Below are 16,567 nucleotides of genomic sequence, written 5' to 3'. Positions count from 1 at the left end.
GTCCAACAGAAAATGCTCACTGGACATTTTGTGTAAAGGTGGTGGTTATAAATAAGTACACCAAAAAAAGATACTAATATGTATACCTACTGTGCTCTGTTCCAACATACTGTGTTTCATCTACTTTTTCATGCAAATCGAACATCCTGGAATAAACTGGCTTTAGTGCAGATTTTAATCAATGCTAATTGCTGACAGATTCCATATCACATATTGAGCTAATTAAAGGAGCTTGTTTACATAAAGAGAAAAACCATTGAAATTCTGTAGATCTCCTGAGGCTATGTTTGATGTTCCTGCACAAATAAATGGAAGAAGTCTTTACTGTAGTGTAGGGAAAATGCAGATAATGTAAAGGCAATCTTCATCATTTGCCAAGGTATTATTTCTCCCCTGAACTCAAGCTTCTGAGAAAGTCAACAGCACTTCTTTTTTCAGTGATTATTTGCGGGCTCATATTTCACATAGTTCAGGGAAAAACAATTAATGCTGATGTAAAAATTATAATGGAACAAATCAGCAATCATCCTTGTGTTTAGCACCTTTAGAATGATCGAAACTGAAAAGACCTACTACTGTCTTTTCATCATAATTGTGCACTAGATTTTGTGGTGTGATCTAACTGCACACTTCATAACCAGACAAGGAGATTTATGTAAAGATAATCAGTATAGATTGACACTGACACTTGCATGGCTTGAGCATGGCTCTTCTTTAGGTATCTGCATTATTTCACAATGTAACATCATCTTATTAGCTGGTAAGATCAAGCAACTTATTCTTTGAGAGCATCTTCCTGCTCTCTTATGCCTAGCTTTTAGACCTCTGTAGTGAGGTGCCCTTTGGAGGTGTCCTGTTCTCTCTCATTTGGTTCTGGAAGGAGCCTTGAAGTGATTTAGACTAGACTCTGGAACTTTAGATAGCTAAAGCATGGTAAGAAGAATCCCGTGCTAAGTGACAATTATATTTCTCTTCTATAATATTGAGGAGATTACAAAAGATACCATACTATAACTCTGCCCAGTTTTGAGTTTAGAGCAGAGAACCCTATGTATAGACAGTTCAGTCTCCTTTTGTGCTATAAACGGTGCAGTCTTGGGTATTGCCTGTCTTCTTTGATAGGAATCAGTTTTGTGACCCCTTTTTTAATCCTTTTTGGGAAGGATTTTGGACGTGGTCTGTCCATGGAAGGTCTAGGAAATCTATGTTATTCCTTGGAATGCAGGAGAATATTCAGAGAAGTCATGGGTAGAAGTTAGGTGAATAACTGGAGATGTTTTTGGTGATTTCAGCTAAAGAGGAGGAGAACAAGTGTATGTCTGTAGGTGTGAAAGCACCATCCAAAGTGAAGTCAAGTGAAATTAAAAGAAGAAAGTTTTATGTGCAGTAAAAATGTTAATAGTTGAAAAGTTGTTTATAATTTGTTTTAGTTAGTATAATATTATGAGAGGCATTTTGCTGTTATTAGTATTATATATTCCATGACTGAAGGACTGAGTAAAATAATTTGGAATTTATGATGCAGTTCTTTGAACTTGTGCATTTAAAATGAGGATTTCCAATTTATAATAAATATAAACTGACACAGAGGTCTTCCTTCCCTCTCTTTCCTCCTTTCCTCCTTCCTCTGTCTTGCTGCCTCCTTCTCTTCCTTGTCCCAGCCAAAAATAGTTTGGATTAGTGAGTTAAAAGGTTCTGTGGTGGTTTGACCTTGGCTAAATGCCAGGTACCCACCAAGTCGTTCTATCACTTCCCCCCCCTTTCCCCTTGTTTTCTCAACAGGGCAAAGTGGGGAAAGACAATAAGGTAGACCAACCCTTGTGGGTAAAACAAAAGCAGTTTTTATATAAGTGAAGTGAAGCAAAGGTCCGCACACAGAAGCAAAAAAAGAAAGCAGATTTATTCTCTCCTTCCCATGAAGAGGCGCTGTCAGGCCTTCTCAGGAGCAGGGCTCCCATACGCGTAGTGGTTGCCTTGGAGGACCAAGGGTGACCCCACCCCCTTCCTCCTTTCTCCCAGCTTTATACTGAGCAGACGTCCTATGGTCTGGAATATCCCTTTGGTCGGTTCAGGTCAGCTGTCCTGGCTGTGTCCTCCCCAAGATCTTGCCCACCCCGTCCCATGGGGAAATGTCGGAAAGAGCCTTGGTGCTGTGTAAGCACTGCTCAGCAGTAGCCACAACACCAGGGTGCTACCAACACCCTGCCAGCTCCCAGCATAAAACACAGCACCGTGAGGGATGCTATAGGGGAAAACCAATTCCAGCTCAGCCAGACTCAATACAGGTTCATAGCCAGGTGAGCATCAGACACAGCAAAAGTGGTGGTGCTGCATGGCCAAGAGTAGAGAGGAGTCTGTGGGAAGAGGGAACAAGACTTGTCCCTTTTGCTAGAAATAAAGCGTTACAACAACTCACTGTGCCATGAAACCATGATATATAACATGTAAAATAATGTTCACATGTATATGTATTTACAGCTGACGTGCTGGTAAATACCTGGCATGATGACAAAAAAGTCTATGCCGCTATACCACTGTCATTATGTCTTTATTGTGCAAAGCGCTTTTTTGCACTGTCTATAGATGTGTCTGCCAGGATGGTTTAGCTAGTAAAGCTGTAATGGAAAATACAGTCAGGTCTGTAGTAATCTTTCTGTTCCGTTGTCAGAGCTGTGTCTGTCTGACATATCTAGAGAGATGCCACCAAGTACGTCCAGCTGCAGGCTACCACAGGAGTTCTTTCCCTCTCATACAACCCTGTGCTGGTCTGTTTGTTGTACCAGTCCCAGGTCTTACCCACTCAGGTTCCCCAACTTGTGACCCAACACAGCATTAGCTCAGTCTCAGGTAAGAAATTACCAAGTTTTCATTGTTGAAGAGAATTCATTGAAAAAGAAAGAAATGGAAAATTTATTACAAAGGGGAAAATTTAGGAAAGAGAGAATTTGGTTTCTATTTGGAGACCTTTCTTGGCAACCAGATTGGCTTCAATTTGGTTCTGGAAGCTTAAATTCTGTTGGAACAGAAGGGAGATACGTACACACATACATGTATGTATGAAAGTATGCATGCACCAGCATAGCTTATCTTCAATAATCCATTCTTTAAAGGCTGTTCTTTTGAGTCAGAGCCAAGTCACCAGTTCAAGTCCTCCATCTTATTAAGTGGAAGTCTTGGCATGTGGTTCCTTTAAGATCTGTGCTTGGAAACAGCACACAGAATTAAGTGCATAATAGGACACTTTTTAACTGCCAGTTTGTTTTCTTGTGGTGTTTATGTAATGAAAGCATTACTGTCACACAGCTGAAAACAAAAGTAAACTTTATGACCCATTAAATGTGTTTGTAGAACAATAAAGAAATTGATTACTCTCCCTAGCAAGCAGGAGCTGGGGCTAAAATATCTCAGTGAGGAGTCTGGGATAAGTGCTAATGTGTACATGATGGAGAAGGTAAGGTGGGATGTGCCCTACAAAAAGAACAAATGGTTTCTGATCCTCTTGTTGAGGAATGAGATCAAATGAAACAGATGAGTATCCCTGTTGGCCAGATACGATCTTCCAGACTCTGCAGGTAGAACTTCACTACATAAAAGTTTGTAATTTAATTGTAATGCATTTCTGATAAAGAGAGTGTGTGTCTTGAGAAACTCATGCAGTCACTGAAACATGAAAGAAGATTTGTAAAGGCAGTAACAGACTTTAGTATAAAAAAAATTCCTGTTGCTAAAACAGTATTTGCTGTAGTAGTCTTGATTTATGTCAATTCCACCATTTTTTACCAGGAAGCATAAACTTTTATGACACGTGGTATGCTATTTATTTCTGGTTTATTGTTCTCATACTGCTCTGAACAGCTGCCTCTGTTTAAGTGATTAAGTAAGATTGTTCCATTTTAATCAATAAAAGAGCATCCATGAAAGGAAGTATGTGATGGATTCCTATAATGTCAGCACTGCTGATCAATGAATCTAAATTTGCTTTACTTTTGTCCGCTTTCCTTTTAATGCTGTATTTAGTTTTTGCTTGACTGTATTTGATATCCTTAAATCTGTAATAATTTTTAACCATTCTTAAACAAGTGCTTTTGGTGATATTTGCAAGGGGGAATACTTATCAGTCTGATGTGCCTACTGCACTAAGCCTTGCTTAGGCTGGTTCCAAAATCATTAGCATTTCTCCAGCTGTGGAATCCAGCTGATTTTTTTCTTTTCTGTGTAACATCACTCTGTCTTCATCAAATCCCAGGCATCCTTCTCTCCTTCCACATTACTCCCTTCCCTCCCTTGCAAGTCCCAGGCAAATGACTGAAGGAGAGTTCTGAAGTGGAGAAGAGAAAGCACAAATCAGAGCAGCCAACATCAAGGGAATGAAAGAAGTTTTGACAAGATGTTGGTTTTGGCACCACAGATACTTCCTCATCCAGGCTCCCTCTAGCCAGTGGGAAAAAAGAGATCCTATCAGAAGGTAATTCATCCCATTCTACAGTAGGTGTAGAGGGTATCTGGAGGCATCTAACACTCCAGTGGCTACAGAGGAGCACAAATGAGACAAATACTTATACTTTAAGTAGCTGGAATTATGTATGATAAAATCTACCACTTAGGAGAATTTTCTTAGGGGCTTTACCACATACAAAACACCACAACTGGTACCACCCAGCAGCCTGGATAAGAACTACTGCTTCAGTTTGGATGGAGCACTGCAACATTCCTGTTTCAGAAATACATACTTATTAGTCTTCACACCCTGTACTTCTACTGAGGAGAGCCTAGCTGATTCCTAAATACAGGCCCATCTGCTTCTATGAAGGCATACTGTTCCCATTTTTTGTATCCCCCATCTATACTTATATCTACACAATCATGAGGATATAATACCAAATGCTTCAATAATTTTGGTTCCAAAAGTAATCTGGAATCAGTTCATGTGATTTGCCACAGAGTACAGCAACACACCCCTATGAAGTGATGTTTTGCCAATTATTAGGCCTAGCATAAAGATGAACCAATAACCAAACTATATTTGATACAAAAAGGTCAGTACATGGGTGAGCTCTGGGGGTACAAACATATCAGTCAGATTATACATAATTGACATCAATCCCACTGACCCCAACAACAACACTGCACAACCAGCAATGGGTGGTATAAATGGTGAAATGCAGTCTCCCATAGAAGGGACAGGAGACAACTAAGTCAATAAGCCAAACACATAAGACCAAGGAAGCCACATACTGAATCTCTACACAGCCCACATTTACAAAGGCCAGACCTGACTGGAGCCCAGTCCCAGGGAGGCAGGAGGGCCTTCCCCAACAGGGAACCCTGCAAAGTGCATCCACCTCACAGACAGACACTGCCCCTGCCTGCAAGTGGTCCCAGCTTTTAACCCTGAGTGGGACACCTGACCCTTGGTTACTTAATGCAGACACCTGGGGCTCATTTACCCAATGGCTCTCCCTGCCAGGCCGGCCGCACCCTGGAGGGAAGCCCAAAGGCAAACTTTTCCCTTTGGGAAGGGCTGTGGGAATCACCCATATGTCAACCTCAATTTGGGGCTTGGGGTTGAAACCCCAGCATTTCAAATGAAAGGCTGAAAACCATACAGATGTAAAAAGGTGAAAATGAATTAAAAAGTACATTGCCCAAAGACAGCTCTTGAAACAAAGTAGTAATTTGGGGATGCCAGCTCTGTTTCTGAAAGTGACTTTGGAGGAGGGAGGCAAGGACTCACAAAACCAGGAGAAGATGGCCAGAGAGCAGCATTGCCTGTAAAAGCACACTACACCTGAACTGCCCTGGGAAGTCTCAGTGCTCCTCTACCTAGCAGTAAGGAGCTGAAACAGAGGGAAGGGGGTTGATCATATAGTCAGCACCCTATTTAATGAGCTGAAAGAAAAGTAGAGCAGCTATTTAAACAAATCTCTTTAAAAGCAGCTAAAACATGGGTGGAGCAGAGCATATGTATGGCACCTGCTCGATCTAGAGAGAGTCAGTCTTTAGGGTGGTTCTATCAGCTCAGACTAGGGAGAAAATACAGCAGTGCTGTTTGAACAAGCTGAGTGAAGCTGCGATGTGTAGCTGCTAGAAGGAAATCAGTAACTGTGGTAATGGCTACTGGGATATGAGCAGGGATCCTCAGATGCTGTTGGGGCTTAAGAGAGCACTGATAATAAAATTAACCCTGCCCTAGGAAATTAAAAAATTTACTTCTTTAGGTTGCTTTCTGTTTCTTGTCTTGGAAAATGTGAACCAAGTACAGTTCAGTCTTTCTTCCAACATTAGTTTAGTAATATCTGCTGGACTCCAGTGGCTGGAACTCCAAGAGTCTTCCAAACTCCCAGGAGACCTGATAGTGCATCATCAGTGGTGACATTTTTAACTGAGTCAAGCAAGCATTTACTCCTCAGTCAATGAATTATCTTGAATTTAATATATGTTCATTTACACATATATCAAATTCATTCTCTGATTGCAATATATAATGGTAACTCCAGTTTTGAAGTCTAAGTGCAGAGCAACTGCTAGATATAAGTTATTTCATTCAGTAGATTGGTCATTCTAGTAAAGATTTGCTAGTAAAACAATTTGAAATAATTTCCTGGCTGTTTTAGGTCTGGTTTTGTAGCTGATACTAGATTATGAGAGAAGAAATAGTGTAACCCCTCTCAATAATTTTGTTTCATAATGCCTATTGATTTTTCCCATTCTTTCGTTGCTTGAAGATAAAAATACAGGAAAATTCATCTTTATTTAATATAGCATCTTTTACAGAAACTGTATCTTCAAGTGCTTTAGCAGATTAGAAAAAAAGCAAGATAAATTACAGGAAGAATAGTGCAAAGTGGACTGGTATAAATTAAATATTAATGCTCAAGAGAGTGTTTGTAGAGGGTGAAGTCAACAGAGAGACCTTGACTAGGGAACTATCAGAGTTAACATTTGAGGTTTTTATTTGGACAGTACAACGTTTAGGCAGAATGTTTCCATAACACTTGTCTAGATAACTCGAGTTGCAAAAGGGTTATGCTGGTGTACTCAGCACCTGTGAGAACAGCACAGCCACTGCTAGCTGGCAGGGAGCGGGGAAGGAGGATGGGGAAGATGCTGTTTGTGTAGATGGCTGAGGAAACCTTGTGAGGAACTTGACAGCAAGGGTACTAAGGGGCAGTTTTGAACCATGGGCTTTCATGCCCTAAAGAGAAATGGCAAGCAAAGATGGCTGTGTGATCCACCTCCTGTCGTGGGATCCAGCATGCCCATCACACAGCCCTGGGCATGTGTTGATGTGATCGGATGCTAATTTCTTCCATCTACATAACTAACTGTTGCAGCAAATGGCACAAGTAAAGTTCCCAATAACTCAAGAAGTCTGTTTATCTGATCAGTACAGAAACAGTCCCTGTCCTAGAGATCTTTGTGTGTGCCTGGAGGGTCTGGAGTAAGCAGACTTAGAACCTGTTCTCCTTTTCTTGTCTTACTCAACTGTGCTGCATAAGCCCCCTTGGGCTGGGGGAGAGCTGGGACCATTCAGTCACCCTGTTGTGCATTTCCTGTCTGTGGGCACTTCTGTGGTCCCTTGCCCTTGTGAGTAGCCTAGTTGATGAATTGTCTGCAAAAACTCAGCATCAACACCACTGGAAGAGAGAAAGAGAAAGCAATATGCATTAACTATGTCTACATATGATATAAATTAACTGTGAGGATCTAAGGCATAACAAAAGATATTGCAAATTCTGCCTTTCACCATTGTGCCCTTCAGGATGTGGGGCAAGAAAAAAAGAGGAATTTTCTGAATGAAAATGCCACCTTCATTCTGAAAGTGGATTTTGATCTTATTTTTTCTCCTTGGCATAATAATTGATACTTCTCATGTGATTTCTGTATTCTTTCCCAACATTTGTTTATCTAATTAATTCTGCCTTTTTATGCATGTGAGGTTGCTTAAATTTCTCATGGGACCTCTCTCCTGCCTGTGTTACACCAACTGGCCTTTTCGTGTTGCTATTTTTCCTAATTATCCCTGACATGGTACAGGAAAACAGCAGACTTATTTCTTCATGGGCAGTAAAACAAAATTCTCCTTGACCACAAACAGCAAAATAACCCCAGTCCTTATCATTTATTCATTATGGCTAAAACCTAGCTTTTACTTTGAGAATCCCTAGGAAGGCAAATTACATGAAATAGGTGAGCCAACCTAGTAGTTGCTGCCAGCATTTCTCCCTCCTTCCCTTCTGCCTTGGCCACATGAACTCACCTTGCTCATTTGCACTGGGTCTAGTGTTTGTCTCTCCTTACAGTCACTTGATTTAATTCATTTTGGGGAAAAAATAGTTTTCTGCTTAGTGAGCGAATTGCACTGTGTTGCTGTGTACTTGGGCAAGCACAGGAGCTGGGAGGCAGGGATGCACCCCTCTGGGAGAGGAGCAGAAGAGAGGGCTGGACAGCAGGGTAACCAAACTAAGGACAGGTGAGCCAGGCACTGTTTCAAATGGCATTGAGCAGTCACATAGGCTCAGCTCTATGCCCTGAGGTGCTGTTAAGAACAGCAAGAGGGAAGAAGATCCGAATCAAATATCTGTGTTAGTGTTGATAATATTCAGCAACATATGACTGGACTTACTGAATTCAACAGTGACAATACTGCAGAAAGGCTGTAGGTTTCTAATTTGGTCACTTGATCTAAACGCAAGACGATTTAAACACCTGACAACATCATTTATGCAGCATCTCTGTCTGAAAGCCTTCTTGGTAATACAGGTTATCTGTTGGGGGCATTGGCTATGTTATTAGGTATATTACAGTCAGAAGCAAGTTATGTTTTTATGCACGGGATCCTAGTCCCAGTCCTTGTCTTCCTGAGGTGTACCAAAACTGGTGCTCTTAAAACCAAGAGGCATTTTGTGTTTATTTCTTCCCTCCTTCATCTGGAAGCCAGTCTAGGAAATAGTTAGTTCTTCAGGCATTTTGGCAGTCATAAAAGTCTCTCATCATTATTAATTTGTGTCATTGTAACTGGTGCTATGACTGGAAGTGGCATTACTGAATAACGAACATGACATAATCCTGTCTCTTGTGGTGTGACAACCCTCCAGAAGAACCTCAATTACAGCAGTACTGTTACTAAAGAACCAGCCTTTGGAAAGAATAAGTTGGCAGGCCATAAATTGTGAAGCACATTACCTGATGTAGTGAGAAACCTCCTAATTAGCCCAGTTGTGAAAACTAGCTTAGCAGGAGCCTTGCCTGAAATCAATTTTCATCACAGTGGCAAAATTTCTGTCCCAAGGTCAGGGGGAAAAAGTGGCCATTGTGGGAGAAGGGGCCACACAGGAGAGGACTTTCCAAATTAGAGAAAATTAAGTCAGTTAAAAGTACTTTTCTACTGTCTCACCTCACAAGACAGGCAGAATTTAGTTGATGGCAGCATCTGAAATGCAATGCAATGAGTGTCATTATCTTAGTTTTGTGGCTGTTTACAGCCCTGCTGATGTGCCATGGTAACAGATGCAGATCCTGGTTGAGATTGCACTGGGGGTGGAAGGTCATTCTCTGTTCTGGATTTGTGATACAGTTTTTGTAAACTTCTGCTTTGACATCTTCATCCTCAGCATACTGAAAAAGTGCAGCAGATTTTTTTAAGACTATATTAAGTTCTGAGCTTGGAGACAGGGAAGTTAAACCAGTAAAAAGGCCCACAGAGTTAAACTATGTTTTGGGGAATGTAATATTAGGGGTAGCCTCCAACAAACTCCCCCATGTATTTCCTTTCCAAATACATTTGCTTGAACCTCCGTGGGGATAAAAGGGCTTTACAAACCTGTGGCATAACAGTTACACAGCCATCACTTTCCAGATCAAAAGGTATTGGATAACAGTATTTCTGAATTTACATCAGTGAGGGTAATGGTGATTCTTCCTCTTCCTGTGTTAGGTGTTGTAAAGGTGAGCAAAGCAAAACAGTGAGATATCTGTGAAACACACATTTCCTTGACGCAGGGTGCCCAGATCAAGCACAGGATGGGATGGAGGTCCAGTGATTTGTGTTTGTTGTGGCGCCAAGGAGGAATGCGAAGTGGGGTGTAGGCTGCGCAGTCCCATTCTTTCACTCATTTCAAGGACAGATTTATCTCCTGGTCTACTTTTTTCTCTCAAGGGATGTATTTTGCAGTAGCCTGCTGGCCTTGTTCCTCATCCTCCCTTTTTTCTCACAAAACCCAGCTGCACCCCTGGCACCAAAGAATGTATTGTGTCGTTACCCAAAAGATAATGGCTTGACTACGGTCCCACCCACTCACACATACAAACTAAGATAAATACTACCCCCAGTTTTTACCTGATTTGCAGGGACGATAATCCAACACCAAATCAGAGGGACAGATTGACAGGTTTGTGCTCTCCCCCCCCCGAAGGGATGCCTTTTGGTAAGTTTTCCTCGGCTACATCGAGTGTATACCCGGGAACTTAGTGTGTGTGATTGCAATCATTTTTCTTTTGTGTAGTGCTATATAGCCAACCTGCACTTTGTGCATTTATCGTAAGCAATCTTAAAGAATCTGTAGATGTTGCCTAAAAATAAACTGTACTATTTGTGAATCTGACTGCTTCTCTTGAATGCAACGAGACTCACAGTATATGGGCTGTTCGGGCTGGGTCAGACCTATAGCAACGGTCACTAATCTGCACTAGTTGTGAATCTGATGGCTTCTTTTGAATGCAACTGGACCTACAGCATACAGGCTGTTTGGGCATCTGGGTCAGACCTATAGTTACAGCCCCAATTGGCATACCTATTAAGAGTAAGTCCAGTTGCCCCTAGCCCCTCTAATCTCTGAGGACCAGCTAGAACGCAAGGGGATTTATCTCTTACCAAATTTATTCTCACCCTAAATGCAACAGCCTGGAAAACAAACCCCAGAGAGACTTGATGAACAGCACAATGTTTGGAGACACTGGAGACTGAGCAGTGCAAAAGCAGCCATTTAGCATGAGCAAAGTGGGTCTACTAGAATAATGTAACTTACGTCTGATACAGCGGTAATTCTGAAAGCAAAAATCCATGCATTTTCCAAAGTCTTAGATCTATTTAGTCTAAATCGAGAGAATGAGGCATCTCACACAGCATCTGGTGCTAGAAATGATTGTCATTATCTGAGTGGTTATGCCTTTTGACTGAGAACAGGTAAAGGCTAAATTAGAGCCATGAGGAAACTAGGTATGTGTGAGAACGGAGACCTGAAGGCTAGCAAGGCTCTCAGAGGTGTTTCACAGGGATGTTGGAAGCAGCCAGTGATGTACCAGCCTGTAGCCAGCAGGTGCTTATGCAGGGGGCCAATGTGATTTTCTGTGCATCTGCTGGCAGACACTGGCTGCATGTCTCTGTATGTCACACAGTGGTGACACGGGGCCAGCAGCCTGTGATTCGGCACACAAGGTGCCTGGGGACCTGAGGTATGGCGGTTACCTCAGAGTGTGGCTGCAGCCATGGCAGCCACATCAAACTCCCCATTGAGTCTGGTCTGTGGCCAACTCTTAACTTCAAAACCATGCCTAGGAATCATTGTGGGACACTGTCGGGTACTTACCAAATACCCATTCCAGGTGCATTTCTGACAGCTAAACGGCATCCGTGACCAGCTTCCATGGCCACAGGGTGTCCCCTGGCTCTGTTGTTTTCACTGGGCTTGCTTGCATGGAAGAGTGACCCAGTGCAGCCAGTGGTGCTGTATGCCTGCTGAAGGACAAGAGGTTGTCTAAAACGGGTAAATAATGCAATAAAATGCATGCCTTTTCTGAAAGAAGGCAGCATGCAAGAATTTAGCAGTTTAGCCTTTCACTAGTTTTGCATTTTTGAGTGTTTTCATATTTCTGTGATATAACTGAAGATAGGTAACAGCTCTTCAGTCAATACTATGTGAAAAAGTCCCTCATTCCAAATGCTATTTTGCTCTCCCTTTTGCTAAACCACTTCTGTAAAACAACTGGCTCTGGGGTTTAATTGTTAGGCCCACACAGTACAGTTTTCATTGCTTAATAACTGGCTTCATGTTTCCCTTGTAAATAACCAAATTATTGTATTCTGTACCAGAACCAGGAGTAAACATGTCTGATAATAACAGCTGTAGAGAAGCCTGACTGCACAGCAATTAAACGGCACGAGCAAAGCTGTTTCTTGAATAACTGTTAAAATATATTGTTATAAATAATGGTTTTCCTCTCAAAACATACTGCTATTAAGAATGGAGATGAGGTGATGGGATGGATCAGCTTTTTTTTTTTTTTTTTAAAGTGTTATTTCTTTTACCTGTCAGCAAGAATTCTCTATGTTTAAGTGAACTTCACTGCTTTTCTTTCTTGACAGTGCTAGGCTCTTGAACTCAGAACTCCAGCAATCACCTACCACTCAGGAAAATTAGCTTTTGAATTTACAACAGTTCTTCATTTGGCTGTCTTGCCCACAATTTTTAGAAGTAATTAATTCTGTACTTTGTTTATGTGTTTCTCACATTCTCAGTAGGCAATGGGAGAGAATATAAATCTGTAATTTTACTTTAAGGGATTTTTTGGTGTTGTTCTTGTATTATGACTTCTTTTTTCATTCAAATATATATGTAGGGCAATTTAAGTGATAAGAGCCTCTGAGTGTCATATTCTGGCACTTTGGCATTGTAATAAACATTACTTCAGTCAAGAAACAGTCCTATTAATTTCAAAGGGACTACTCACTGAAGTAGTTGCTAGGCATGGATAAGAACAGCTGACCCTGGCTGGCAACCTTCAACTTGCACGCAACTCCTTGAATGGGTAGATGGTCACCAACATGACTCAGGATTGCAAAGCCAATTCCATAGCTGCTGTCTATACTACAATTTACTGTGCACCTTTATATGCAGTCTCATAGGTATATGGTAAAACTGAAAGGGCAGCATACTCATTAGGTGATTTAAGCTATCTCCATGAGTTGAAAACGTTGGTTTGGGGATTGTAGATCATCAATATAATTGCTCATGTGTGAAATGAAAAGCCACCTTGAGGTTAGCTTCCAGTTAATTCATCCTGAGTGCAGGCAATTTGGAAACACCTGGCTAAGCCCACTAATTATTTGATTGACTGCTATGACTTGAAAAACAAGATAGAGCTATCAGACATTAATGACTTAATCTGAACTTTTAAACACTGCTGCTTTTTCAAATAAAGAGATCAGGGTCTGGAGCAAATGCATCTGCCACAGGGTAGCACAGCCCACTGGTCTGCAGTGATAATAGCTCTCTACAAGGAGCCCACAGCCTTCTTGATCTGATGACTTGCATGCCAAGACCTTTAGACAACCAGATTCATGAGACATGACCGGCCATACGGGAAAGCCAAGAGATAGCGGAGGTTGAAGGGCACTGCAGCCAACAGTCCTTTCCTAGGCTTTCTGCCTCCTTACAGCAGGAGGGAGCTGGCTGCAGCACATTCCCAAGATCAGCCAGCAGCATCAGCCTCAGCCACTTCTGTGTGCCCTTCCTCCCCACACTGAGGATTCTGATTACACAGCAGTCCCTGTGGCAGTGCGGGCTCGCCTCTGATTACATGATCTAAGACCCATGAGCTAATGAGAGATTAAAAGAGTGTATCAGAAAGCATTTGAAAGCTCTGATTCTTCTGCTTTTAAGTTGTACTTTTTGCTGATTCACTGAGAGGTCTTATTTCCAAATGTTTGATATTGCTTTGACCTGTGTGTCCAGTGCTATGGGTTTATACGGCTGTGATTTCTTACTAGCCCAGTATACATTTTTTTGAGGAAGTCACCAACACTGTGTCCTCTGTTGACACTCTTGACATTGTGCTGTTCTTAGCCCAACATAGGCCAAAGAGTCTGTTTTTCAAGTGGATTTGTGATGCCTTACAAATTTTACACCTGTGAAAACAGTTTTTAGGTAATGCCAATATGGATTTTGTATAGGCAAAATGTATATTGTATATGAACTGTATGGATATGATTTTGATAATCTATACCTGGGCATTTCTGAAATACATATTTTGAAGGACCAATTAATGTCTAGTTAATAACAAACAGGTTCCAAATTCTGAACTGAAACCCTGGTCCATGTGCTCTATCAATTAAGGACACTGTTCTGTCAGTTTTAAAGGGAATTTTTTAATCTGTTGCCATTACTAGCTATAGCTTAATACTATTTTAAATTAAAATTAACCTATCCTGTAGGTTCTTTCAAAGGGTTCCTCTTGTGATCTTGTGTGAGAAATGTCAGACATGCGACGGATGTACATTAAATTATAAAAACATAGCCAGATTTGCCTTATATCCTGCAGGTACTCACTCATCCAAACTCAAGATGCAGAGTCCTCAAAGTCACAAAACCCCCTAATCTGAGAGAGGAAGGAATGACAGCATCTCTCCCTCATCTGATGGCACTGGGGTTAATGAACCCAGGGGGAGCACCTTCCCAGGCATACACAGGGTTTCTCTTTCAGCACTCACTTCATCTCACCTTGTTCACAGCACTGCATCCTTCAGACATGCCCTCAGAACAGACCAGTGTTGTCTCAAGAGTGTGTGCTAACAGCACACTGACTGGTCTCTGAGGGGGACAAATACCAGTGCCCAGCCTTTCCGAGTCCTACTGCTCTCTTCAGAGTGAATTGGGCAGTAAGCTTGCCATATCTGGGCTTGTGCTAGCTCTGCAGTTGCTGCTAGTAGTCATCCTTGGACATAAAGTGAGCAGAGCTAGCAGGGGGCTGACATGCCCAACCTGCACAGCCTTTTCCCCTGGGCCTTCCATACCACCACCACCACCTATGCTGGAGCCGTGCTCTAGCATTGCACCATCCGCAGTCCTGTTAATAAAGAATAACATTTAATGAACGAAGCAGCCTAGGAGGTAGAATGAGGTCTGAAGCTATGGCCAGTAGACTAACAAAGACAGTGTGCTGACTGTGCTGCACCTGGGATAGGTACTGAGCTCTGTTGTGCTCTGCAATGCTCACTCTGAGACTGAGGGACAGGCTGGGAGCCCCAGCAAGGGCAGGGACCAAGGCAGCACAGCCCTTCCAGAAGTGCCAGTCCTATGAGTCTCTGATTTTGTTGTGGCATAAGTTATTATAAGCTATTTGGGATGATAAAAGCTTTCTGAGAGTTGTCAAGGTAGTTATTAACTTACTACAATGTCTTTATTTGTATGTGTGAACTGCTACCACTGTAGTAAAGCTCTAGAGATTGGTTGAGCCAACAAGAACGTGGCTTTTTGCCATGCTCCCTATGGACACCACTGCTGGTTTTTATTAAATAAGTTGATTTAGAAGAAATTACCATTGAATTTAATAGCTCTTACAACTGACCTAATTTTCTCTAGAAAGATTTAAGCTTTTCTGGTAGACTTTATGGTATGTCAGCTCAGCAGCAAGAATTTCTGCCTTTTTTCTAGTGCGTGACTGGCATCCTGCCACACTGATCTAAAGTGAATTACAGCAGAGGGAGCTGTCATTTAAGAATACTACAAAATTAGTGTAATTGTTTTACTTAAAGAATTGTATTGAAAACATTACTCAATCTGTTTTTCTCTTCTCAGTTAGTAGCCTCCATCGTGTTTATCAGCTTTGGCGTGGTTGCAGCGTTCTCTTGTGCAATAGTTGATGGAGTGTTTGCAGCACGACACATAGTAAGTACAGTGATTTTCTGTCATCTTTCATTTTTGATTACTTATGTAATTTCTAGCAGAAATGCATTTTCTTTTCATTTATTTCTAGCAGTATATTATTTTTTTGATTGTTTTCCTTGTTGGAGAAATGTCTTTTGGCAAAGAAACGACAGGAAAGCCCATCATGCCAATACCCACAGATGGTGCCAATAAGCATTCACCATTCAGGGAGTTCCAAATACAGATGTGATGTAAAATGATGTAATGACAGCTGTGCAAAAATGCACATCTGCTTAGGAAAGGGAAGATCCTTCAGCCACCGCCAGCATTAGTTTCCTTTTGCACAAAGGCTTTGTGGGCACGGTAAGGATTTGGAACGCACCAGGCGGTGATGAGTACCAGAAGTCCCCATGGGATCTTTAGAGGGAAGTGGATTGCAACAGCACAAAGGGAACATTTTGTTGGAGCAAAGACAGCAGAGGAAGCGGCAGGTTCTGGTTAGAGGTAGTGTGAAGGGGAAACATACTGAGGGACAAACCACCCAAAACTCACCATCTACCTGCCATCAGAGTGGGTGGGTCATTCAACCAGAGTGACTAGTATTTCCAGTGTGTCTTCAAAACCCAGTCCTCCTTCTTCCCCCAATCCTATTGCCATCTCTGCTTCAAAAGGACATTTGTAGGCATTCACGGTACTGGAGTTGCAATAGTGTTACTAGTAGTTCATTACTGTCTATGAGTGCCTAGGAGTCTTTCTCATGACCTTCTTGTGTAAGCACTAGACAAACATAGAACAAGTTTCTTTTTATTTGGGCTCATGAAGTTGAAATTAAAATACTGGACAAAAAGGATAAATAGAAGAACAAGACAGAGTAGGTTGTGGGGTCATTTGAATATGCCAGTTTACATGTTAGATGTGTGTTG

General features: G+C 41.7%; 1 protein-coding gene across 1 annotated transcript in view; it reads left to right on the top strand.

Moving 5' to 3' along the window:
- TMEM255B (transmembrane protein 255B) overlaps positions 1–16,567 on the top strand; it is a 74,660-nt gene that overhangs the window by 16,054 nt on the left and 42,039 nt on the right. The window contains exon 4 of the mRNA XM_074930569.1: positions 15,576–15,665. Within this exon, the coding sequence (XP_074786670.1) occupies positions 15,576–15,665 (90 nt within the window). The remainder of the gene's footprint in view (positions 1–15,575; positions 15,666–16,567) is intronic.

Source organism: Athene noctua, chromosome 1 (genome assembly GCF_965140245.1).
Source record: "Athene noctua chromosome 1, bAthNoc1.hap1.1, whole genome shotgun sequence".
In the NCBI taxonomy this organism is placed as follows: domain Eukaryota; kingdom Metazoa; phylum Chordata; class Aves; order Strigiformes; family Strigidae; genus Athene; species Athene noctua.
This window is presented reverse-complemented; position numbering and strand designations above follow the sequence as displayed.